This window comes from Nymphalis io, chromosome 26, assembly GCF_905147045.1.
Source record: "Nymphalis io chromosome 26, ilAglIoxx1.1, whole genome shotgun sequence".
NCBI classification, from domain to species: Eukaryota; Metazoa; Arthropoda; class Insecta; order Lepidoptera; family Nymphalidae; genus Nymphalis; species Nymphalis io.
The window spans coordinates 7,773,758-7,801,197 of record NC_065913.1 but is presented as its reverse complement, the minus strand read 5'-3'; the positions used below and the strand labels follow the sequence as shown (position 1 = coordinate 7,801,197).

Genomic DNA, 27,440 nt, shown 5'->3' with positions numbered 1-27,440 from the left:
CCTATTCTATATATCAACTGAAAAATTCCTATTATTTATTTATATTCTTTATCCTTGTAGTGACGGAGAAAGAATACATTTCACTGTATGCGTCGGTCCCTTGGAAGGAACGTTGCTTCAGTGGGAATGACCCGACAGCTAGTGCCGCTGCTGTTGCTGACGAGATCATGTTGGGAATGGAATACTACATTCCTAGCTCAGATCTCGTCAGTAGGGGTACGCGTAACCGTTGGTTCACTCGTGAATGTACCGATGCTGTATCATCTAAGCAGGCGGCATATCGCAAGTGGATCAAAGGCTGCATTAGCGGGGCATCTAACATTGACTCACTGAAAGTAAACTACAATAAAAATTCCAAATCCTGTAGAAAGGCATACACGAGAGCGGATGCACAGCGCATTGTACAGATTGGTCATGACCTTGTTTCGCATCCTAGGGGCTCCCGTCGCTTCTGGCGTCTGACCAAGTCTGTGCAAAACAATTTCTGCCAATCTTCGCTGCCACCGCTCAGAAATCCGGACGGATCGCTAGCTCACAGTCCGCAAGAACAAACTGATCTCCTGGCTAAACTCTTTGCCGATAATTCCGTCATCGATGATTGTAGTGCGCTGCCACCTACAATACCTTCATGTGGCCATACGATGCCTGACATCAAAATCAGGCAACGTGATGTGCGTGCGCAGCTGCAATCACTTGATGTACGGAAAGCTAGCGGTCCCGATGGAATACCAGCCATAGTGCTGAAGAAGTGCGCAGCGAAGCTGTCTCCTGTGTTAACGCGCCTGTTCCAACTTTCTCTCTCTTCGGGATGTGTGCCGGAGGCTTGGAGAAGAGCTCATGTGCAAGCAGTTCCCAAAAAGGGGATCGGTCTGACCCGGCAAATTATCGGCCAATAGCTAACACCTCAGTACTTAGTAAGGTGATGGAACGGATTTTAACCAACCAACTGATCCATTACCTAGAAGATCACTGGCTAATTAATGATCGTCAGAACGGGTGTCGACCAAAAGGGTCCACAGGTGATCTTCTAGCGTACGTAACACACCTCTGGGGTGAAGCTATCGACAAGCATGGAAAATCGTTGGCTGTCAGCCTCGATATCTCCAAGGCTTTCGACAGGGTCTGGAACAGACGTCTTCTCTCCAAGCTATCGGCATATGGTCTGCCCGCTCAGCTATGCACCTGGTGATACAAAGCAAAATCGCCATGCTGGGGATTGACGTTCGCTGCGACCTTAGTCCAAGGGATTACATCGAGGCTGTTATAAAAACAGCTTCACGGAAACTCGGAGTTCTGAACAAGGTGCGGCGTTTTTTAACGCCACACACCTTTGGGATGGCTCCGCTAAGTACCTACTGGAGGCCTTGGACGACGTGCCGTACGCATTATTGGCGACGTAAAGGTCTCAAACACCCTTGAACTTTTACAATTGCGTCGTGAGATAGCAGCACTGAGCGCTTTCTATCGACTGTATCACGGCGAGTGTTCTGAGGAATTATTCTCTTTAATTCCTGCTTCCCCCTTCCTTCTTAAGTCCACGCGAGCTGGTTCTCGATGTCACCGCCTAACTGTGACATCAATTCCATCGCGAACAAAGAAATTTGGCAACTCCTTTCTTTGTCGCACTTCCAAAAAATGGAATTCCTTACCAGCTCACGTGTTCCCCTCCTCTTACAACCCGGGCTCCTTCAAACGAGGCGAGAAGAGGCATCTTGCGGGCCGGCAAGGCGAAGGCGACTACTGCAGAACGTTTTTCCCATCTGTACTGGCCGTCGTCACGTTTGAACTCTACTACCACTTACCACCAGGTGGAGTAGAGTCATTTGCCCTCCCGGCGAATATAAAAAAAATATATATATTATTTATTTTATACAATATATATTTAGCGTGTAGACTATCTTGAGATACTGAGGTATATAATATTCAGAGACGGATCCAGGTATGAGGCTAGGCAATACTCAAAGACCGAAGGAATAATATATTTTTATTTACGACACATCACAATTGTTTGAGTACCCTGTACTGACTGATTGATTAATGTATTATAATAATCTAATAATAAATTGTTATGATTTCGTCGTGCCAAATATGGAGTACAAATAAAAAGGCGATGTGCTGACGGCACATATACATTTAAGAGGTTTATTCTCTATGTACTACAACATATAACAATGCTATCGCTATGACCAAACAGGAACACAAATCTTACCGATTATACATCTTTGTTTTCAACCTCAAATCTGATCTTACGTTAACAACTTCATAGCGCTTACTGCGAAGTAAAATATAAATAAAATTTTCAATATAAAAATTAGACTACAGACTGAGGTATACATTTAAAATATAATGATTTGTTTCATACTTTGTTTTATTTATATAAACCAAGATACATAAATTAAGATTTTTTTTTATAGATTAGGAAGGCGGACGAGCATATGGGCCACCTGGTGGTAAGTGGTCACCAACGCCTATAGACATTGGCATTGTAAGAAATGTTAACCATCGCTTACATCACCAATGCGCCACCAACCTTGGGAACTAAGATGTTATGTCCCTTGTGCCTGTAATTGCACTGGCTCACTCACCCTTCAAACCAGAGTACTACTGTTTTGCGATAGAATATCTGATGAGTGGGTGGTACCTACCCGGACGAGCTTGCAAAAAACTCTACCACCAGTAGAGATTTCAGATTATATGAAAATAAGTATATTCGATGTAACAGGTGATATCGCTAAGGCAAAACACTAATTCAACCTATACATTTAAAATATAATGAAACTTGAAACAAGGCACTGCCATATACTTGAACGTTAATTTTTTTATAACCACCATAAAACATTTATTCTGATGTTATTAATAATAATTTTGTCATCAAATTTAAGAAAAGCTTGCCGTTGAATTAGCTAACCGTCTAATGGATAAGAATAGAAGTTGAGATTTTTTAATAACTAGATCTTCTGTTTCAAACTGACACAATAATCAATTAAAAAAATGAATAGAATTCATGATAATAATAAATGATTTGCTGATAATGATTTGCATGAAACATAGTATATATTTGTTTATAATAGAAGTACTGATTATGACGAAAATTTCTATTTGAGGGGGGGAACTATCTTTATCCTTGTTCCATAATCCGATATACAAGAGAAAAATCAAGCGCACTACCAACTGATTTACGAGGTTTCCACGTGGTTTTAACCCATTGGTTAAAACCATCGTGGGTTCAAGCCCGGGCAAGCACCACTGAATATTCATGTGCTTAATTTGTTATTATAATTCATCTCGTGTTTGACGGTGAAGGAATACATCGTGGGGAAACCTGTATGTGTCGAATATCACTGATATTCTGCCACATGTGTATTCCACCAACCCGCATTGGAGCAGCGTGGAATAAGCTCCAAACCTTCTCCTCGAAAAACGGGAGAGAAGCCTTAGGCCAGCAGTGAAACATTCACAGGCTGTTACTGTAGAGCATGCAGCCCTATAACCTAACCACTAGATCAATTGGGTGATTTTTTATCATTGTAGTAACAACCGGAAACAGAACAGATGCAATTTCACGGTAGCGACAACACAACAGCACTAAATCTATTGTTGGATTTTTTTGGGTAAATGTCACAATGATTATTTGCAAATTTTATTGTTAGCTGTCACGCCAATGACATTTTATCATTACATGAACTATCTATACTCGTGCATAGGTAACAAGATTTTAAACGATTATTTCAACGCATAACCGTTTTTAATCAGATTTAATTAACGTCTTATATTGGACATTTTTCTGCAACCTTGGATAAAGTTGAGAAAAACCAATGACGTCGGTTATCTTACATTATCTTACTCCATTAAGTCCAATTTATCCTGGTACTCTGGTTTGAAGAGTTACGGCCGAATATTGAATACTTGAGCATACAAGCACATAGTTGAGCTCCACTTAATTTTTTTGAGCAGCTCATAAATTTAAACGGAATTCTTAACATTTTTAAAATCTTACAAAACAATTAAAATAAATTCAATAGCAAGCGACCACTCTCAAATTTAAAGCCGTCTCGAATAATATTAGCGGCCCATTTGACACTTAACATTTTTTAAATGTCATTTCAATGTGCGATTTTAGCTTTGAGTGGCGTTTAAAGTGTTAAAGGTTAGGTGTTGTAATTAATGATCAAAATTAACGTTTAAGTATGCGAAATTTCAAGTTAACCGCGTCTCAAATATTTCAGTTGCACTTAAATATTTAAGTAACGTTTTAGTATTCGGTCGTTACTAAGTTAGTGTAATTAAAAAGTGGTATAACGGTCCATTATCTCTGATAGTGCCAATATGCTAGTCTACGAGTGGACCACTTACGATAAGGTATATTTGCCTACCTTGTCATAAGCGATAAGACTATCTTATTTATGACATAACCAGATTGTCACGCGTGGAATGAGGGTTGGGTTAGGTTATGGTGCATGTCAGTCACCTCCACGTGGTGCACCCTGGGCAACGGGGTCGACCAGCAATTCGATGTTTTTCCGGATTGCTTGTCGATCGTGGCTGAGACTGACGCGGCGGCAGTGTCGCGAGCCGCTCCTGGGACTTCTCTGTTGCGCAGAGTGGACGAGCGAGCGGCTTCTTGGCAAATAGGAGGACTCCGGTGTCCTTTTGGGCCGCCGGAGAGAGGAGGAGTTGATCTCCGGAGTCCTTTCGGGCTGCCGGAGACAGGAGTAGAGGAGTAGAGGAGGAACGAGAGGCGGGTTCGTCCAGTTTCGGTGTCGATGCTGGGCGGACAGACTTCGGTCACCGCCTTCTCAAACTCGTTTCCCCAACCAGGCGCCAGCCTGTGGTGGGACCGAGGGCCTTGCCTTCACCGGCCGGGCCGAGAGGAGAAAACCTCAATAAAAAACAACAGGTGGGTCGCTCACCCAAAGCGACGGCCGCAGGTGGGGTCGCGGTGGTGTGCTAATGCGTTCCCGTAACCCCGCCACCATGCGGCGAGAAGGAAACGAGGAGGTTTTAGTGGGTAGGACGGTGGCCTTCTGCCCCGTGAGTCCCACATACCCGTCCCGGTCGTGTCCGGGCGGCAGGCGTAAATGCCTTTCCTCCTCGAAAAAAAAAAGAAAAAAGAAAAAAAGAAAAAAAATGGTTATGAAAATAAAGCATCTGTCCTTTCTTAAGGTTTCATACAAAATTTCATCAAAATCATTTGGTATGTACAAGTTATTTCAATACAAAAACCTAATCTTATATAAATAACGACTTATTTATGCAGCAATTTAATCATGACGACGAAACAGACAAACGGATTCTTACATTTTTATCGAACTCTGGAACTTTAGCTGCTGTAAGTTATCCCCATATTAAAATACAAAACCATTGATATTCAAAGTCTTTTGTGAGAGTTATTTAAATGAACATAATTTGCATTTTCATATTGTAAACATACATTAATTCATGCAATATTCATTTGTTGATCATGCAAAAACATTCGTGTCGATCCTGTAACAAATCTCACTAAACCCACGCGAAATCAAAATAATGATAACTGATTTTTATATATGTCTTATGCAGAACAGTTTTATGATAATATGCAAGATAACAACGCTTTTAATCCTCACGAATAAAATTTCTTAGTATTTAGAATAGAATAGAATATGCTTTATTGTACATAAAAAGAGTTACAGAACCATTTTAATCACAAAAGAAACGAAAACTATTTTGTACAAAAGGCGGTCTTATCGCTAAAAGAGCGATCTCTTCCAGACAACCTTTGGGTGAAGGACATGAAATAAATAAATAAATAAAGCGGTAAGGAGGTGTGCGAATCATCTCAATTTTTATTCTTTAAATAATTATAAATATATATATATATACAGTACTATAACTAAATATACATACATATAAATAAATAATATATACATAAACATACATATATAATATATAAAACAAAACATTAAAAAAAAAGAATGTTATTATGATAATAATAATAATAAATAGCAATAAAGTGCGGCAGATAATAAAACAACACTCCCTGATAATTATAAAGATAAATAATTGCCTTGAGTCGGATTTTAAATGTGTTAATAGTTTGAGATTGTCTTAAGTGGAGTGGTAAAGAATTCCATGGGCGAACTGCTTGGACAGAGAAAGAATTGGTATAAAAAGAAGAAGAGTGAGAAGGAATTTTAAGAATTAGATTATCGTCAGATCGTAGAGTGCGGCCGTGCGAGTCCTTAAGGAATTCAAAACGGTGTTTAAGATAGTGCGGAGAATTTGGATGAAAAAGTATACAGTAAAGAAGAGAAAGAATACGAGTATTCTTGCGAAGACGGATTGGGAGCCACTCGAGTTTTTTGCGAAATTCAGAAATGTGGTCAAAGTACTAATATATAAATAAATACAAATAAATAATAAAATAAATACAAAAATATTAATAATAAATAAAATTGATAATAATAATAAGTATATTACACAATAAATAAGTAATAAAAATTATGTGTACCTATAAGACTAATGTAGCATGTCCATAACCCGCCAGTTAGCATCTCAAAAGAAACAATAAAAAAGGAAGTTTCACTTAAGGTCAACAACAGAACCATAGTAACTAACAGAAATAGGAGAAGAAAAAAAAAATACACAAGCTAATAAAAAGAATACAAAAGTTAATAGTGTAAAATAATATCTCTCTTCTCCCATAATATTCTTAATAAATTTTTAATCTACAACAGACATTGGCATTCAACATTGACATTTGACAATGACAAGTAGATGTATTCAACGACGCGAGACACTTAACATACAAAACAAAAGAGTATATATTAAAAACAAAGCAAACTACAGAAAATAGTAACAATTAATAAGGATAAATATCGCAAGAAAGTTAAAAATCAACTATTACTTTTTAATCATCCTTTTAGTGCGTGAAATAGTCACCCTTTCACCTTTAGACTCGGTAGTCTTCATCTGAACGGAAGACTTCACATTCGACGAGAATTGAATAGCATTGAGATCCAAAAAACATTCGACTTTATGCCGAGTACCATCTTGAGCTATGATATATATAAAGCCATCCCGTGTCCAGCATTTGTCAATACCGAAACGAGATCTTGCTTCAAGGAAGACATCATGCCTACTTTTTGTTAAAAATTCCGATTGCGTGACTCCAGTTCCTTTAAATTTTGTTTTGGCGAACCATATTTTATCTCGCATCGTGACGTCACAAAACTTGACTACAATAGGTCTAGACTTCTTATCATTAAAGCGACCTAAGCGGTAGGAATTTTTTATACATGTACTGGAAAAATTCGGCAGAAGTAGATGTTAAACTACGAGACCAGTGACGCGGGATGTTGTTTCCTCCGACTTCGCTTCTGGTACTCCATGTAAAAGAAGCATTCTTCGTCTTCTACGCATTTCCTGACGATCCATCTCTCTTGCAAGAAACTCAACTTGTCGCTGCAATGTGTTAAGTGCAGAAATAATAAATGACTTAAAGGTCGTGAATTCTGAAGCCAGAGAAGAAGTTGTAGTAGGCGAGGAAGATTTTTGTAGATCCTGCTGGAACTCATTCATTTTGTTGTTAAACAATTCTGTCATGGCAGACAAAGACTCTTTAATGGTTTCCATAATGTGCTGTTGTGATGTGGTAGTGATGATATAGAGTAAAATTATACAGGAGAATACTTGCTGAGGGGTAATGAGATGCTACATATGTTTAATCTATAATAACATTCACTTAAGATATTTTTTTAAATAAAAAGTATTTATCTCCGAAACTAGGCCTTGACTTGAAATTCCGGGGCCGAATTCTACTAATTTGTAACGATTACGATACGTTCCCGATTCAATTCCGATCCAACTTTGAATCATCATCTGTATTTATTCGAATCGGAACCGAACCGATAATATGTTAACCATATACCTTTACGTCAAAATCAAACGTAATTGTTAACTTTTACAGAATTAGTCGATAATTAAATTAAAGAATAGGAAAACGGAAAAAACGGCAACGATCACGCTTCGATTCGATTGCGATAAAGTGACAATTTGTTAGTAAAATTGTCCCCCAGCATAATTACTACTAATCCTAACCAAAATAAATTTTTCATCATATGAAATTTGAAACGTAAATTTTTAATTAAATTAAAAAAACAAAAAGGATTAAATCAATATATTCTTGAACAGAATAATTACATATATATAATAACATGATAATAACATGTTAGCAATAATTTTTAATTCTACCAAATTAATTCAGATATTTCATTACTTAGGTTCAGCAAGAAAATCAAAGTCAAACATACACACAGAACCTGTGGTAGCTTTATATTTAGCATTATTTAGTATAATCGTAATAATTATAACGATTCAAAAGTGTTCGCGAAAATCTACTCGATAAAAGAATATTTTGATTTCGATTATGTACAGAATCGACACTAATGTAGCTGTCATACATGCGAAACTAAAAAAAATTACCTGATGTTAACATTTGGCGGTTCGAGCAGATATGCCACCTTAGACACAGATACCAAAATATCAGAGCTAGGCTTGCTAGTTATTAATTTTAGCCTAGAAGTGCAAACAAGCAACAAGTGAAATAGCAAGCCGATTATAATTGCATTTCTTTGAATTTTAATTACAATTAATATGTAATTAGAAATCAAAGTCAGGTACATTAAAATAAACACAAACACTGGACAAAAAAAATTGATAATAAAAAAATCACTAAGAATACTCATCTATTGTCAAATTGCTTAAAAAACATATTTTACATGAAGGCGTTTTTATTTGACCAAAATTAAATAAAAAATAAATATTTATAATTGATAATTTCCAATATACCATATAATAAATAAATAATTATATAGGTATAAAAATATAAATTCAAAAACATTTTAAATGAGAACTATTTATTAATCTGTCTGTAGTGGTAACTATTTAGTAATGCTCGCTCAAAAAAAAAAAAGAAAATATTTACTTTAAGCTCCGTATACGATACAAACATGTTTGTGTTGCTTTCGACCATTCGACATTCGACCGTAAACATTATTGATTTTTATTAATAGCGTCCCTAGCTATCAATCGTGCGATAAGCAGAGGAGAAAAATAGGTAATGAAGCGAATTTATTATTGTATTATTCTCTGCGGTTTAAAATAAGAATATTATTTTAATGATTGTCAAAAAAAGTATGACAATAAACATTTATAAAAAAAAATGTACATAATGAATATGTGTAAATATTGTTTAACGAAAGCAAAAACAGGTTATTTATAATATTTAAGCTGAGTATTTATTATGTAAAGTAGTTATGACTAAATAAATGCTAACAAAATCAACTTGATAATTATTATTTGCAAGCCAAATAATGATGCTTTCGAAGATATACGTACTAATATTATAAAGCTGGAGAGTTTATACGTTTAAGCGCTATAATCTTAGATAACGTCATAAGGAAGAAATATTTTTAGGTTCCGATAGCCCGTTTGTTAAACGAAAGGTTATATATATAATGAACATTTTAAGTCTAAGCTTAGTAAATTTATTTATCTTAGCATTATAAATGCTAAAGTGAGTTTGTTTAATTGTTCTTTTGTAACGCCTTAGCTACTCAACCGATCATCACTAGTTTTGGGGTACGGAAAAATACATAGAGTACCAATACCCCCCACCGGACACATATAAGGGGGCAAAAAAATAAATCAAAATATTACAACATTATCAAAGATTACATCCAAGATATTTCAAGGTAAAATGTAACTGACTAATTTTATATATAAATTTACTTTGAAATTAAATTAAATTTGAAAGTTAATATGTTATCATTTTTTATTAATTATTTATTGAACTGACCTATTACATATAAGTTAAATAATCTCTAGCTTATCAAAACGTATACGCCCACAAACCGACATCATTTATTAAGCAGATGTAGACGACATTTCCCAACGTTTTAAACTTAATACAAAGTAACTATCATTCAAATATTATCGATCATATACGTTAATAACACTTCTGGAAAGAAGTTAACGAACATGCATTTAAACTATTCCAAGCACTGCCTCGTTGGTCTAGTGGCTTAAGGCCGCAGACCCGGAGGTCCTGGGTTCAATTCCCAGGTCAGGCCAATAATCGAAAAAAAGAAATCGGTCTGGAGGACATTATTATTATCATTACATTATTCCAAGCACAGCAGGAATAAACCCAAATAAACAACTTGCGACAACGATATCATTGGTCACCGATATCAATTGGCGCGATATTATTGGTCGAGATCTTGAATAATCTATGATATTCAATATGGATTCGCGAGATGACCTAGCCGAGATGGCCGAGATGGCCTAGTGGTTAGAACGCGTGAATTTTAACCGATGATCGTGATTCAGACCCGGGCAAGCACCACTCAATTTTCATGTGCTTAATTTGTGATAATAATTCGTCTCGCGCTTGACGGTGAAGGAAAACATCGTGAGGAAATCTGCATGTGTCTAATTTCACTGAAACTCTGCCACATGTGTATTCCAGCAACCCGCATTGGATCAGCGTGGTGGAATAAGCTCCAAAACCTTCTCCTCAAAAAAGGGAGATGAGGCCATAAACCAGCAGTGGGACATTAACGGGCTGTTACTGTTTTTTATGGATTCGCGAAAATATTGCCTTTTCAATGTCCGCGAAGTTGTAATCAAAACTTCGAAAGTTAAATTAATGTGGCTTTAACTAGTTAAGTGGAATAGTGTTGTATTATAAATAAAGTTAAAAATAATCAAGAACTGTTTATAGTGCGTACTACAGCAGAACAATTATAAAATCGCATGCAATTTGTATATCTAAGGTTTATTTACCTTTATTCCTACTCCGATTTGAATAGGGTATACATACTGTCTCATTATTTACATAAAGGCAATATTCTTTTTTGTCCCTTATTATTATTCAATCATTAAAATTGTGATGATAAAATTTCACTAATTACGTATCAAATAGAACATAGTCCTTTTGAACATGGAAGCTTTACACTTACTTCTTGATAGTGGTGGTAGGGCTTTGTGCAAGCTCGTCTGGGTAGGTACCACCCACTCATCAGATATTCTACCGCAAAACAGCAATACTTGATATTGTTGTGTTCCGGTTTGAAGGGTGAGTGAGCCAGTGTAACTACAGGCACAAGGGACATAAAATCTTAGTTCCCAAGGTTGGTGGCGCATTGGCTATAAGCGATGGTTGACATTTCTTAGAATGCCAATGTCTAAGGGCGTTTGGTGACCACTTACCATCAGGTGGCCCATATGCTCGTCCACCTTCCTATTCTATAAAAAAAAAAAAAGTCAAATTAGAAACTATCACTGGTTCGGAAAAGAAATATTCTAACCTGAGAAGAACCGGCGAAAGAAACTCAGCGTAATACGTAACACCATCCCAAAGACGCATATTTGATTATCACTTTTAATAAAAACCGATTCAACATTCGTAAACACGGCAGAGAGTAAACAATCCATGATAATATCACACTTTCGCTGACATTTCATAATCGCTCACGAACACATGCGTAATTATCATAAACATGTGACATATTATGTTTGGATGGGTGTAGTATAACTTCTGCGCTAACGTGAGTTGGAACCCAAGCGGGCATTACTGAATTTTCCTTTGCCTAACTTTGAAGGAAATCATCGTGAGGAAACCTGCATCTAATTTCACTGAAATTCATTATTAGAAGTATGTGTGTATTTAATCTTGTAGTATCTAACTTTCATATTAATAATATTTCTTACGCGCAACGTCGAGGCGAGCCGTAAGCGACAGCTGCGAAGATGAGTGAGGAGGTTTTCGTCAGGCGATGGCATAGCGTACTGCATGACGTACGGGACGAGCAAGATGTGGGCTTATATATGTATATAAAATTGTTGTATTTTATTCAAATTAAAAGTATTACATAATAGCACGATTTTGTATAAAAAAAAGTGTTTTATTGTCCAAATCAGTAATTGACATATTAGTAAGGATTGAATGGCGGCCATTTTTTATTGAATAGTTTTTGTTGTATCGATTTAAAATAAAATGACTTTCGATCGAACAGTTCATTATTTAAAGTCGACTCGCGAGAAGCCGCTTTTATTTGCTTTAGACGCAACGAGCACTAAGCCATTCCAGGGTCACCGGTGCATTTGTATCGTGTGTATAAAAGTGTTTAACATAAAACATTGCAAAGTAGTTACCGCGACACACTCACACTACCGCGTGTAAAGAGGGGGGGGGGCGTGTCAGATGTTAGTAGCCCTATATACATTCGTACCTCAAACACGGTCTATGTACATTTCTTGAAGCGTAACAAACAAACATACATTAGTATCAACAAAACGTACAAATTCTCATTAAATACAGTTATGATATCTTACAACATAAAAACCACGGCGCGGTGCTGTTTTTTAATTAGCAATAAAAATAATATGTACAAAGTTGTAATAAATATACATAAGTAATTTATCGAATATTTTAGAAAAACTTTTATCGTCTTATACTCATACACATTTAACGACAAAATTGTTAGGTGTTACGTAACATAATATAAATAATATCCTGGGACATTTTTCACACACGGCCATCTGATCCCAAATTAAGCTTGTACAAAGCTTGTACTATGGAAACCAGACAACAGATATACTACATACACTACTTTTCTTTTGTAAATACATACTTATATGAGAATTTCACCCAGGCTCAGGACAAACAGACATGTTCATGCACACAAATGTCTGTCCTGGGTGGGAACGCCACGCCAACCGGCTCTTCTCTCAATAATGATACGTGTATTATGCACACAGTATATTCAGGGTTAATTCTCCAATCACTATTGTATTTATATTGCATACCAAGTGACTTTGTAAATAAATAACTTACGGCCTTACTTATAAACGTTCTTGAACGAGTGATTAGTTAAACAATGGTGCGTCTTCTTTCGAATCAGTGTTGAACTAAATAGCCACTAATATTTATAAGTAAAACCTTTGACTCCTTGCGTTATGCAAGAGAGTCCACAGAATCTCCTCCGATATTTTGGTCAGACTTTATTAGTCTGATTTCTGATTTGCGCGCTAGGAGAGATTTTATTTGGGGAGACTTTGTTATTATTATTATCTATGTTTCACTCGATAGTGTTCTTTATCTTGGTTGGTAATATAATATGTATGACGGCGTCTTCGATAGATCAGCGGCACACCCGTCATCGCTTGGTGCTTCTGGTACAGGGTCCATGGCGTAGGTCTCAGGCAATTAACCACAAAGATACAGTATGGTAATTCTTGTATTTTATGTAGGTAATCAGCAATCACAAATTACAAAGTAGGTATATTATAACTATCGGAGTTGCGTGACCCAACGATCCCGTTTGGAAGGTCCGAACTGTATCGCTCTCTGTAATGAATTGAGCTTCCGACTCATCGCTCTCTAACCATTAAAATGTGACAGTTGCCCCTCCAAACGATTCCGATCACGTGACTCATTACGTCACGGCGTTCACACCCTACCGATACAATAAAATCAAATGAGTTACTAATTAGTCGTAATCGACGACATGTATTAACATATTATATTAAAAATAAATATAAACTTATAAACTTTTATCAAAAAGACATTAGTAGTATATAATTTGACAATCAATAAGTAATGCATCTATGTTGAATAGAGGAAATTGATATATCCGACAGCGACAACGATTAAGCACTTTTGATGTTACCTTATAAATACAATTACATTACCTATGGTGAGGTATGAAATGGTACCATGGAAATACCAGAGGGAATATGAGTATCATATTAATAAAACAAGGAAATAATCAGTGTTTAAATAATTATGTAAAGTACATAATATAATCAAAACATATCACAATAATAGTTATACATAAATCAACCCACGATTACGCGTCTGGCTATCCTTTCAGGCCGGTTGGCGAGGTTGTTAGATACTTGCATTTCACGCCGAAGGTTGTGGGTTCGATTCCCACCCAGGACAGACATTTGTGTGCATGAACATGTCTGTTTGTCCTGAGTCTGGGTGTAATTATCTATATAATAATACTTACTGTATTTACAAAAGAAATGTAGTGTATCAGTCGTCTGGTTTCCATAGTACAAGCTCTGCTTAGTTTGGGATCAGATGGCTGTGTGTGAATAATATCACAGGATATTATAATTATATTTTTAACCACTACAGGTCAAGTACAATAAAAGCTCTAATACTGGGCATTAATAACTTTAATTACGTAAAAAAAATATAATTACCGTACATTATAATATTTTAAATTTAAATAGGCAAATTGTTTTCTGTTTATCAACAGATTTTCACTTTTTTTTTTGTAGTTTTAGTGTTATTTTTAAAATAGTTTTAGGAGTATTTTTTAAATACAGTTCACACACACACAACGGAAACGGTTTTCGTTTGTCATTATTATTATTGTCAGTGTTTAAAAAAAAAAGTGTGACGTCATGTCTTTTTATGAAATAATGTCTGAAAACACCGGTATTAACGTAACGATACAGATGTCAAAATTTGTTTTCTATTATCTGTACACAAAAGAAACAACGAAGTTTTTTTTTTAATTTTATATCCGTGTTGTTGTTATACAAAAAAGGTTGGTTTTTAAAAACTAAGTAGAAAAATTAAGAAATACCTCATTCGTATAAAATGGCATTGCAAATCTATCTATACTGATAAATAAGGGTTTATTTTTGTAATGGCCATTTTTTTTTATGGACCACCTGATGGCAAATGGTCACCAACGCCCATAGACATTACCATTGTAAGAAATGTTAACAACCGCTTACATCGCCAATGCGCCACCAACCTTGTTAACTAAGATGTTGATCATGTCCCTTGTGCCTGTAATAGCACTGGCTCACTCATCCTTCAAACCGGAACACAACAATACCAAGTACTGCTGTTTTGCGGTAGAATATCTGATGAGTGGGTGGTACCTACCCAGACTATTAAACCAAGATAGTTAAGTAGTCGTCTCGGTGGGATCTACATTCAAAACCGGTGGAAGCTTTCAATTTAATTTCTAAAATTACGATTCTTAAGTTATCGCAAAAGCCTATCTAAATTAATTATATTTTAATTTGATTTGTATTTATATTTGTCCTTATATTAGTATATAATATAAGGAGCTGTACTTTGCGGTTTCACCCGCTTTAAATAAAGAATATTGAGGCGACAAACGTGTTTTATATATTCGAAAAACAATTGATCATTCTGTAAAAACACAATAAAAACTCAGCACAGAACACAATCGTAAATGCCAGAGATTTAAAAGACACGTCAAAATAGCGTATCACGATGTTGTTTTTAACATTTGATCGAGATGCAAAGTGAGTTATACAATAACAGCGGGTTCAAAACTATTTATGCAACTTTTAATATGATTACATAATATTAATGTCTAATTAGAATATTTGCATACAATATTATACAATCAAGCATTATATAGAGAAAAGTATATAAAAGAAGAACTAAATACACATTCATGTAAATAAATCAATTAACTATGTATTACATAAGTCGATTTCAATCCAATTTGTACAAAAGGTATTTATATTTATATATATTTGCAAATGGTAACTAAATGTGTTATAAAGCTATAAATTTATAATAACTATTTATTTCATACGGCAGCTAATCTCAAACTAAGCAAGTGCGCAAGCAAGGATGCATTATCTGCTCCCTCACATTCATAATCCGATGAGTCAAAGTAAGTCAGTAATCCGACAAGATAGGAAAGAGTTAAGACACAAGAGTATAAGCTCCTTGGAAACTCCGGGCTGCTACTCAGAATTTCTTGACAGAAAAACCCCAATAATAACCTTTTAAAGGTCTTCATTAGGGCAACTAATTAGTCATTGTAAAATATTACATAATATTTGTATCACGTCCAAACATAGCAGTACTTTTAAAACTTTTCAACATATAAACGAAAACGGTTTTGAAACACATATACATATAATGAAAACAAAACACGGTCGCTCGCCGGTGTCCAAGGCGCCGAGTGCGCCCCGAACATCGGAATACCCGCTAAAAAACCAGCGGTACCCTTTCCGTCTTAACGAGAAGCGCCACGGGATCGCTTTCGCATGCTACCGTGTAAATAAATAAATCTATAGCCTACAAAACTATACCAATCGCAGAAGAATTAAATGCATCATTTTGGTCGAGATCTTGAAAGATGTTGCAGAAGTTTATATCGAAACTTTGAAGTAAAATTAAATTAGTTATAAATAGTTGGATAAATAAAGACATTTATCAAGAACTGTTTATATTAGCGAAACGCTACTCCTTCTAATAGAATACTTTATAATTATATATACTTGTATTAATACTTGAAGGGGATACCTTGTTAAGCATCAGATTAAGAACTAGAAAGAGAAAAACGAATACATAATAGCCTGAAGGCTATACTACTCTAGTCGTATTAAAAACTAATAATAAAAATGATCTACGAATGTCAGTTTGTGTTAGCGATGAATTACAGTTGAAAACTGGATGAGTAGTAATTTTTGTTGTGTCAATGTATATGAGCAGTGAAATTGCACTACATATTCAAAAAAAGAAAATACAATACTCTCAAAATAATAGTTATTTTTTTTAAAATAAATGGGATAGAAAACCTTTTTCTAGCAAAACCAACAAGCAAAAAAAATATTAAAAAAAAAAAACACTCACCGCCTGGTCACGTCGAGGTCTGGTTCCGTATGTAGACTATCACTTAACGATATGTAATATAATATAAGAAATATTATAACAGTTACGATGATCATTTGATTCCTCCTCGAACGGTACCATCTTTTTGATATCGTCATTGTTATCTGAAAAGAAAAATTGCATATAAAGTGATTGAGTGATATCAGACACATTAACTCTAAAGAAGCTTTACTCGAGTGATTTTTTTGTGAAATTGATTGGCGGATGGGCTTGAGGGCCACCTAATAGTAAGTAGTTATCTCCGTCAACAGACGTTGGCGCTGTAAGAAATATTACAGTAGAAGCCTGTTAATGTCCCACTGCTGGGCTAAGGCCTCCTCTCCCTTTTGGTAGAATACACATGTGACATAATTTCCATGAAATTCGACACATGCAGGTTTCCTCACGATGTTTTCCTTCACCGTCAAGCACGAGATGAATTCTAAACACAAATTAAGCACATGAAAATTCGGTGGTGCTCGCCCAGGTTTGAACCCACGATCATCGGTTAAGATTCACGCGTTCTAACCACTAGGCCATCTCGTCATCTAGAAAGAAGAAATATTAATTGCAAGTTATGTCCATTGTGCCTTAAACTGGCACACTCATCTTTCGAAACGGAACACGGCCATACTAAGTTTTGGCAGTGGGATATCTAATGTGTGTCGAAAGCCAGTATCGTTGGATCGGTTCACTATTGATTTCATTTGTTGCAATTGTTTCATAGTCATTACTATTTGTATTTTTAAGGCGTAAAACTTTGAACGAAAGGTGTACAAAGGAACCGTCTCATTCCACCGTAAGTGACGCGACGGGCGGCCGGATGATTAATTTATATACGTATGTCCGGTTACTATATTCGTTTTGCTTTGTAGGTGGTAAAATTGTCTACGAAGCGAAATTCATAAACGTCCTTATAAGTAAAGAAGTTTCGATGTTGGTATGTGACAAAAAATCTTATAGGACTTAAGGGCTCGTTTTTAGGAACACATAATATACCGCTGAAAAATCTCAGTCAATAAAAAGTTATTGAGGTTTTCTGTCGAAAAGTCTCAATAGCAGCCCGGAGGCTGGAAATTAAAAGTGTACACACTCCTTTCCGGTCGTGTCAGATTACCATAGCATCTCTCTTGAGATTGGCCGCTGTGGCCGAAGTCGATCTGGAGGCCATTATTGTACCGCCAAACCAAGTGAATTAGTATAACTAAAGGTATAAGGAACATCAGGCATATACATTTAGTATATTAAAAAAACAAAAAAAAAAATAAGCACTTAGTCAAGTAAAATAATGATCTGTTAAACATAGAAACCCACCAATTAAATTACAATTAAATATCTGTGTAATTCAGTCCCCAATTCTCCCTGTGCCTATATGCAAGGTAATGGTAATAAAAAATCTATTGAAAATTAGAATTTAAGGTAATTCTTTAAAAAAAAAATAATGTCGGTTTTACTAAGATCTCTATTGTATTGGATAATTGAAATTAAAGTACTGTTGTTGTACATTCAATATGGTACACTCTATATATTTTATTTTATTCAATTATTATTAAGTAAGGAGTATAATTATATAACAAATTATTTAATTATATTATAAGTATGATACATACATACATAAAATATCTCGAAAGTAATGATGCAAATAAATTAAAATAAATCTTTTTTCCTTAATTTTGAGGGAAATAATCACCAAAACTATAAATGGAAACTGGTTCTCATCAATCATTTTGAATAACTTATTACTCTGATTAGAATAATTACATAATTTTTTTAACTACAGTAGTCAGAACTTTTTACAGGCCTATTTCAAGCAGAAATACTTTGTATTGCCATATTCCGTTCTGAATGGTAGACATAGATAAATGTTAGATTTTAATGTGTGTGGAACATTGAAGACGGTCTCATGTCTACTTACTATCAAAAAGTTCATTACTCGCCCCAACATCACCTTACAATGGATAATTCAATATATAGTAATGTAAATTAATATAATTTAAATAAGTCTTGGCCTGTTTGAACATCATTCTATTGAATCACAGTTAGAATATCCTGTTATGTATGCACTAGCAGACGTGCCATTAAAAATTATTTTTAAAAAAAATTACATCATTTAGTATATTTAATCTCAATTTCAACTATATCATAATTATATGGACAAAAAATATGATTTCTAGTTTGTTTCTATATTATATATTTGATCAATAAGGCTTTATAAATTTCATATTATATTTTTTATTATAATAAAATATATAAATCAAATTGTATATGCACGAAAATTATAATTTAATAAAGTATTTACTTACTTGCAATGATGCAATTAATATATTCTATAGAAACCAATTCCACATTTAAAGCACTTTTTTTAAATACAGAAAATTAAAAAAATATATAATATTACGTATATTCTCTTTTAGTGGGAATTTAAAATAGCGCGCTTATTTAAGGCGTCATCACCGGAATATAATTGAAACATTAGATAAACGGCACTGTAAACTCGACTACTTAGGTACATGCAAAAAATACGTATAGTATTGCGATAAACAAATGAAATTAAATAAATGATCGTATGTGACGCGCCTAGCTTGACAGTTCTAATAGCAACTTCACCCTGCAAATTACGTCAATCCGGTGCACAGAGTACATAACCTTCTAAAAAAATCAGTGCTGCTATGTTTTATTGTTTAAAAAAAATATAATTATGTATTGTTTATCATTATTGTTTATAGTTTTTTTACGTATTTAAGATTATATATTGACCGTGATGATTAATTTGTTTTGTGTAGTCGGCTTTTTTATTTTTTGTTAAGTTTTAGGGAAAATTGATACTACCCTTGAAATTACATTAAAATATTCGATTATTACCTATACCTATTTAATTTAAAAATTATTAAGATAGCAACACCTATTTTAAATTTCATATTTATTATGTTTTGACCGTAGACAGAGAAACTAATCTCTGTCTACGGTTTTGACATTCGACATGAATAATGTATTTTATGCATTTAATTAATTAATAACTAAGCGTCGGACAACCGAGTTTCGCTCGGCCCTAATAATTCGTTATAAAATTATTATTTTTTATGAAATATTACGTTACTTATAGAAAATAAACACATTTATAGATAACCTTCAATACTTATTTAAATAATAACATTAGAGCCGTTGCCGAGTTCCAAGAAATAAATGTATGCACAAGTTCACAAGGGTTGCTCATATTATATTATATGATTTTGATATTGACTAGTTGAAAACGAGGTTGTACTATATAGGACGTGGCACGTTATAAAATTAACAAAAAAATGTTTGTTAGTAATTTATGTTTTGTGTTTTTAAATGTATTTCGTTATTTGCAACATTATACAATTTTGAAATATCCTATTTATCCAAAGATGAAAATATATTTTAAATAATTAACTAATTCGTTAAATAAAGATGAAAATGTTTGTATATCTGTCCTTTACTCGTTTTTAAACTAATTATGATGAATATTTAGGGAATTGTTCTGTATATGCCCTGGGAAGGTTCCTTATGTTTGACTTTCAATATAAATGTTTTATTTAAACGTTATTATTCTACCTCTGCGAAGCTGAAACGGGAATCCAGTAGGTATTAAAATATGGTTTTTGAAATCTGTATAACTATTATAATATAGCTAGCAACTTAAATTAGTGTTATTTTTGTTATTATACTCTAAATATGTATATATATATAATAAGTAACATGCAAGAGTTTAAAAAAAATAGCTTTCGTTCCAAAATACATAATTTTCATTACTTACTTTAATATAAAACAAATTTGAAAAAAATATCAGGAGTATTTTTTTTAATTTGCTGTATAGAGATAACGTTATCTATCAATTAATTAATTCACAATTAATTTTTATCATGTTTAGATTTAGTATACACGTTTAATATATTTTTGAAAATCTTAAAGGTCTTGTTCTCACGACAACATAACAATGTGTCTTTTTGTTTTGATGTTGGGCACCAATGTTAGTATTACAAAACGAAAGAATAGTTCTTTGACATATTAAATTTAAAAAAAGACCTATGCACGATCAACAAAATATATGTACCGAAAAACTCTTTTAGACCTTTATATTTTTAAACTTTCAGTAAGTAATTGGAACAAACTTGTACAATACAACATCATGACCATAAAACCATCGCCCTTTCAATAAGGCTTACATAACAATGACGTACAATGGGTACCAACAATAGATTTTATCGACACATGAGTTTCTCTTCCCTACATTAGTTCAATGATATATATCTATTATTCTCATCGTAATTCATTAGTGATCATTCGCACATTGGATTGTAGTGACGTCCGTCAAAATTCTAGAGTAAGTTTGTTTTTTTTCTCGGTTAAATGTTTATCGCTGTAATTTCCCATTTACGGTTTTGTATTTTTGCAAAAACACATTTTAAAGAAGTGAATTTTTGTGTTGTTTTGATTTAATATGATAAGAATCGGGTAATGTTTTAAGTTTTTAATTTAAAATAATCTTCTGCTTATTTTTGTGGATCGATCCCATTTTCTAACTTAAAATTTACGATTGATATTTTAACTCCTCTCCAAGATTTTTTTTTTATTTTAATTTTTTTTTTAAATCAAACATTGAATATAATAAATTCATTTTATACAATAATAAATAAATAATTGTCTTAATGATTTTAATAACCAAATCTAAAGTTTAAATACAGCTTTGATTGTTTAATCAGTACTTACTGTACCTAGTATATAAATTAATTTTAAAGTATATCTGACTCATGTTGGCATACGGTTGTATGAATAACTGATATACAGGGTTACAGGGTAATATGTCACGATCCTTTTAAAAGGTTATAGTTCAGGACAATAGCTATCAAATGACCCCCAAAATGCTTATGCAAAAGTGTATCGTTTTCGAGTTATTAATTTTTTAATATTTTTTTTATTTAAAGGATGTTTAAGATTCTAAAATTCAATAAAAAAAAATCAACGTATTTTCCCTATTTTTTTTTGTATTTCTTGCTAGGGTACATCCTAGTTAATAATAACCAGTTATAAAACAAAAACAATCTTCAAGCATTTTTAAATTACAGATCCAAAACTGTACAACTTTTCGATTTTTAATTTTGATTCTTTAAGTTACTCGCAATTTTTTTTGTAAAAATCACTATGGCTCTTATCGTGCGGATCATTTTAAAAACATCTGCGTTTCCTTAGCTATCCATCGGTACATAAAAAGTACAGTAACAATCATAAACTCAGGAGAAAATTAGATAACAAAGAGACCAGGTAGGAAATTCTAAGAAATGCTATTGTTAAGAAATTAAATCTGGATCAAAGACAAAAGGACCTCAATGCAAAGTAGTTAAAGATTATTTTTAATAGGGGTAATAGGTAAAAAAGGAGAGATAAACCAGAGCTGTCATTGCAATTTTGAATTTAAATCAAAAACAAAATACTTAATCTTTTTAGTTACTCCATACTTTCGAAATTACACTGTTTATTATTCATAATTCGTGTTCAAAATGAGATCCCCTATTTCGTATACAAATACGCATTCTTTTTCTTAATTCACTTTTTACTACAACACTACTCAAGCTATGTCGAATAGAATTTGCAGCATTCATTATTCTTGTTTTGAGTTCTTCAATTGTTTGTACTGGTGAAACATCATAAACCAGGCTTTTCATATGCCCCCAGACATAATAGTCCATCGGAGTCAAATCTGGACTTCTCGCTGGCCATGGGATTGGTCCTCCTCTGCCAATCCATCTATTACGATAATTGCTGTCTAGCCACTGTCTTACGGACATTCGAAAGTGTGCGGGGCAACCATCATGCTGGAATATCATTCTCTGCCTAAGTTTCAGCGAAACATTTTCGAGTAACTCATGCAGGATTTCTCTAAGCAAGCTTTCATAACTTTCACCATTTAAGTTATCAGGTAGGAAATGTGGCCCAATAAGATTATCATTGATAATCCCCATCCAGACGTTTACCGAGAAACGTCTTTGGGAACCGCTTAATCGCTTTTTGTGAGGGTTTCCCTGTTCTTTTTGAGACCAATATCGAATATTGTGGTAGTTAGTAATACCATCTTTGTCAAACTTTGACTCGTCTGTCCATAAATTTTTTCTCAAAAAATTGGGATTTTCTGCATCACAGTGTAGCATAAATTGGCAAAAATCTAAACGTCTTGCAGGATCTCCTTCTTCAATCACGTGTACGGGTGTGTAATGATAGGGATACAATCCAGCCGCGTGGACAGTAAACCAGACTCTCCATTGAGATACGCCCAGTCGGTTTGCCACAATATTGGTGGAAACTGTAGGGTCCTCTCGAAAATGACGAATAATTACATCTTCTTCATCTGGAGAACGGACACGAGGGCGTCCGGAATCAGATTGTCTCCTTTGCACGCGACCAGTTTCTCGAATTCGACGATACACACCAATAAAGACACTATTGTCAGTTGTCCGGCGATCCGGAAATCGACGATTATACTCACGACGAGCAGCTACGGCGTCACCGTTACAATATCCATAGCAAAATAAGATGTCAGCGTATTCCTCATTAGAGTACGGACGACGAGAAGAATTTTGTTCTGCAGCTATAATAGTCCTTTTTACGCGCCAAGTTATCATAAACACAAATCACAAATTCCTTTTAGCTAGCCGAGTCACGAAGTTGTAAGAAACAGCGTCCAGTAAACGAAGCGGTTTTTTTCAAAAATTTAAGAGATCAATATTCACTAAAGCGCGTCCACACTATACGAGCAGTGCAAGTACAGTGAGTATTATGTACTCCGACAAGGTTTTATTACTCTTATTCCTAAAAGAAATGAGATAAAAGGAAATTAGAAAAAATGACGGTAAATTCAAAGGAATTGATAATAGTATTCCACAAACAGCTCTGGTTTATCTCTCCTTTTTTACCTATTACCCCTATTAAAAATAATCTTTAACTACTTTGCATTGAGGTCCTTTTGTCTTTGATCCAGATTTAATTTCTTAACAATAGCATTTCTTAGAATTTCCTACCTGGTCTCTTTGTTATCTAATTTTCTCCTGAGTTTATGATTGTTACTGTACTTTTTATGTACCGATGGATAGCTAAGGAAACGCAGATGTTTTTAAAATGATCCGCACGATAAGAGCCATAGTGATTTTTACAAAAAAATTGCGAGTAACTTAAAGAATCAAAATTAAAAATCGAAAAGTTGTACAGTTTTGGATCTGTAATTTAAAAATGCTTGAAGATTGTTTTTGTTTTATAACTGTTTATTATTAACTAGGATGTACCCTAGCAAGAAATACAAAAAAAAATAGGGAAAATACGTTGATTTTTTTTTTATTGAATTTTAGAATCTTAAACATCCTTTAAATAAAAAAAATATTAAAAAATTAATAACTCGAAAACGATACACTTTTGCATAAGCATTTTGGGGGTCATTTGATAGCTATTGTCCTGAACTATAACCCTTTAAAAGGATCGTGACATATTACCCTGTAACCCTGTATACGCGTTTAATTACCAACTATAAAGCTACCGAGTAATTTAAGGATATAGAATAATAGAAACAGTATTATTTTCTTTAAAAATAAAATCACTTCTACAATTCTAAAACATCATAAATACGTGTAACAAAATAGCGGTGTTTTTTTAATTAAGGGTCACATAGACACGCGGTTAGAAACGTGAACAAGTCATCCGACTTGTTGTTGCGATCGTTACTATAAAGCTACTAGCACACGTGTGTATTTGATAGTTTATTTGCGATCATAGCTTAATTAAAATATAAACAACATTATTTATATTGATTAGTATATATATAATGAAGATAGGACATAATGATCCTGGTAAAGGATTTGTAAAATAAATATCCACTATGTATATTATATATATCCATTCACATTAATAAAATTATTTCTATTCCAGAAAGATGAAGATTTTAATATTTCTAATGATGGCGGCCATGACATCGGCTGATAAGCGATGTCACGGCATTGATATTGCTAATAGATATTACAATTTATACATTATCAAGGACGGAATAAACAACATACATGATTTGGTTTTAAATCGCAACGACAATACTGTTTATTTTACATTCGATGACGTATCAAAAACACCAACAAGACTATTGGCTCATATAAACACGGAAACAGGCATAGCGACTGTCATTGAAGGTGTACGTAACGCAACAGCCATTGCAATTGATCATTTCAATAATAAAATATACGTCGGCGGATCAGACGGTCTCTACAAGATAAACGAAATGAAAGTAGCTGAAAAACTGCCCATACAAGAAGACATTAAATCAATGCATTTCAAAGATTATTTATACTTTATCAACCGTAAAAGAGAAGCCTACAGATTTGAAGATGGCTTCGCTACGCTTGTACCTGAGCTACGTGGCGTTGAAGTCGATAGCTTAGTTTTAGATGATGATAATAATATATTCTTCACTCAAAACAGTAAATTATTTAGAATAAAACTAAACACACGAGCTATAAACACACATGAAAGTTATTTAGCGAATGCAATCGCAACTGATTCGTATTCAAAAGTGTATATTTGTACGAGAAATGGTTTATACGTTTACAATAAATATAAATATGTTTTTGATAAAATTGCTAGTTTAAATAATCTTAAGGCGATTACATTTAATAAAAAGGGTGAACCCGTATATGCTGCAGCTGATTATATTGTTAAGCTCAGCTTAAGTGAAATTGGTTGTTTTGAGGATTAACTAAGTAAGAATTGTACTTAAGAAAGAACATAATTAAATGTTAAATTATGTTAAGAAATAATTATTATCAAAATAATCTTTTGATAATTTATTCTTAATCTGGATAAGATAATTTATAGATAACAATAAATATAAGAATTTTCTAATAAATGTTAAGAAATACCAAATCTTTTTTTAATGGCTTTAAGGTGTGTTAAATGAGTACAGATTATATTTTTTTCAATGTCACGTGCCAATTTCAAATCATTCCAAGACTATTCTATAATTTAATTTAACATTGAATATGTCAATTATTTTTTTAATTTTTTTTTTCATTGCTTAATTGTATTTAATAGCGGCGTTTTATTTTGTGCATAGGCAACTTAATTTAGTGTAAGGAGTTTTACAAATAAATCAATAATACACAAATCATTATTGTTTTTGTTACAACACACGACATCTTATCTTAATATTATCTTTGAAAAACAGGAATAGTGCTCACCAAAGAGCAAAATATATATTTATTATTAAAGCATTGCACTTCTTCGTCGTGACACGCTTGTCAAAGTGGTCGTGGTCGCCATGAAGTATTACGAATTGTTCGGCGCAGATGTTATTCGCCTCACGAGCCTCCGCCATATGTCCCTATTAGTGGTGAGCCTGGTACACTCATACAAAGGGTCGCCAACAGATGTTTTTATTTGGTCAGTTCGTCGCCATGCGATGTCCTTCCTTACTTACACTTACTTATTCGGAAATACATTTTAGGGTTTTATTATAAATGGCAAATTGTAGTGTATATGTCAATAATGCAATATCAAATGTAACTCAATCAAATAAAGAAATATATGTATCTTTGTGTATGTATTGTTTACATTTATATATATGTATGTACAATGCACTCGCCCGTTAGGTCCTGCCAGCATCTTAATGCAGGGTTGTCTGGAAGAGATCACTACTTGAGTGATAAGACCGCCCTTGCACGCATCATGTTGAGATCCACAAATTTTTTTTTATATAATCGCTTTTCTTGAACTTTTGTTTTTCTTTTTTTTTTACTTGTGTTTGTCTTTTCTTTTTTCGTTGTGAGTGTGTAATAAAGTTATTTAATAATAATAATAAAGAAATTGAATTGAATTGAAAAAGTCAGAAAGTGATTAAAGATTACAAATTTGTAATGCGTATTTTGTTTTCATTTTAGTTTTAGTTAAAGAATATATTAATTTATTCCATTGTAAATTTTTATTAAGTTTCTACTTATGAAATATATGAAAGGGATAATAATTATAACATCGGTTGTCGACATTTCACAGGTAAGCAATGAAGTTAGTAATTACAGAATAGCACTGCTGAGATGAATGGACGAAGAAACTCAACGGAATTTTTTTTTTACAACTAAAAACTTCCTATGGGCTAGATACTGGCTGAAAAGAAAAGACATTATTTTATTGTCAATTGATCCACGTGTAAATACATGATAATTTAATCTTACGCGAATTGTAACGTGGCAAAATATTTTGCGCATAATCGACATAGATAAATAGCTTTTATAATGCAAATAATAATAAAAATATATTAAATAAAATGGAAATCAAGTGGACACTTACGTCCGCCTTATGGAAGGTAAAAATGCATTTCATCTATTAGTAATATATTCTCTTAAGAAATATAATCATTCTTAAAAATCAAATTCTTTGAACCAAAATTAAAACGCGAATTTTTCGTGAATCAAATATGAATATAATTATATTCAAAATCTCGTCTAATAATATCACGTCAATTTAATATCAGTTGTTTATTTGTCTTTAAATCTTTGGCTAGAATCGAAGGTTACAAAAACAAAAAAACATTTATTACTTTTAATATTTATAATAGATATTTACAATGCAAAGTTAAGCAATCTGTCATATACTTAATATTTTACACTATGTGAGTTTCATTTTAGGATTAAATAATCATATGTTATCATTTTAGTTGTTAATAATTTTGAAAAGAACAATGCATCGA

General features: G+C 33.5%; 2 protein-coding genes and 1 pseudogene across 6 annotated transcripts in view; 1 reads left to right on the top strand and 2 right to left on the bottom strand.

The window, feature by feature from the left end:
* The window catches only part of LOC126778468 (uncharacterized), a 32,134-nt gene extending 12,853 nt beyond the window's left edge, over nt 1-19,281 (bottom strand). For 2 of the 5 annotated variants that reach the window (XM_050502046.1, XM_050502047.1), the window contains exons 1-3: nt 19,012-19,281; nt 16,691-16,833; nt 8,461-8,553 (exon numbers count right to left, since the gene is read on the bottom strand). In XM_050502046.1, the coding sequence (XP_050358003.1) occupies nt 8,461-8,553; nt 16,691-16,827 (230 nt within the window). In that variant the 5' untranslated portion in view covers nt 16,828-16,833; nt 19,012-19,281. Of the gene's footprint in view, nt 1-2,209; nt 2,273-8,460; nt 8,554-16,690; nt 16,834-19,011 lie in introns of all 5 variants that reach the window. The other 3 variants (XM_050502049.1, XM_050502050.1, XM_050502048.1) reach the window with 2 other exon arrangements.
* Nucleotides 6,808-7,877, bottom strand: LOC126778566 (uncharacterized; annotated as a pseudogene).
* Nucleotides 19,282-20,988: 1,707 nt separating the features above from the next.
* Nucleotides 20,989-25,861, top strand: LOC126778557 (uncharacterized). Its single transcript, XM_050502224.1, has 2 exons — nt 20,989-21,053; nt 24,641-25,861. Exon 2 carries the CDS (start codon nt 24,645-24,647, stop codon nt 25,452-25,454), a length of 810 nt encoding a protein of 269 aa, XP_050358181.1. The 5' UTR covers nt 20,989-21,053; nt 24,641-24,644; the 3' UTR covers nt 25,455-25,861.
* The last annotated feature ends 1,579 nt before the right edge of the window (nt 25,862-27,440 follow it).

What these genes read in the sequence shown, in the direction of transcription:
- LOC126778557 (XM_050502224.1), top strand. Translation starts at nt 24,645, where the DNA reads ATGAAGATTTTAATATTTCTAATGATGGCGGCCATGACATCGGCTGAT.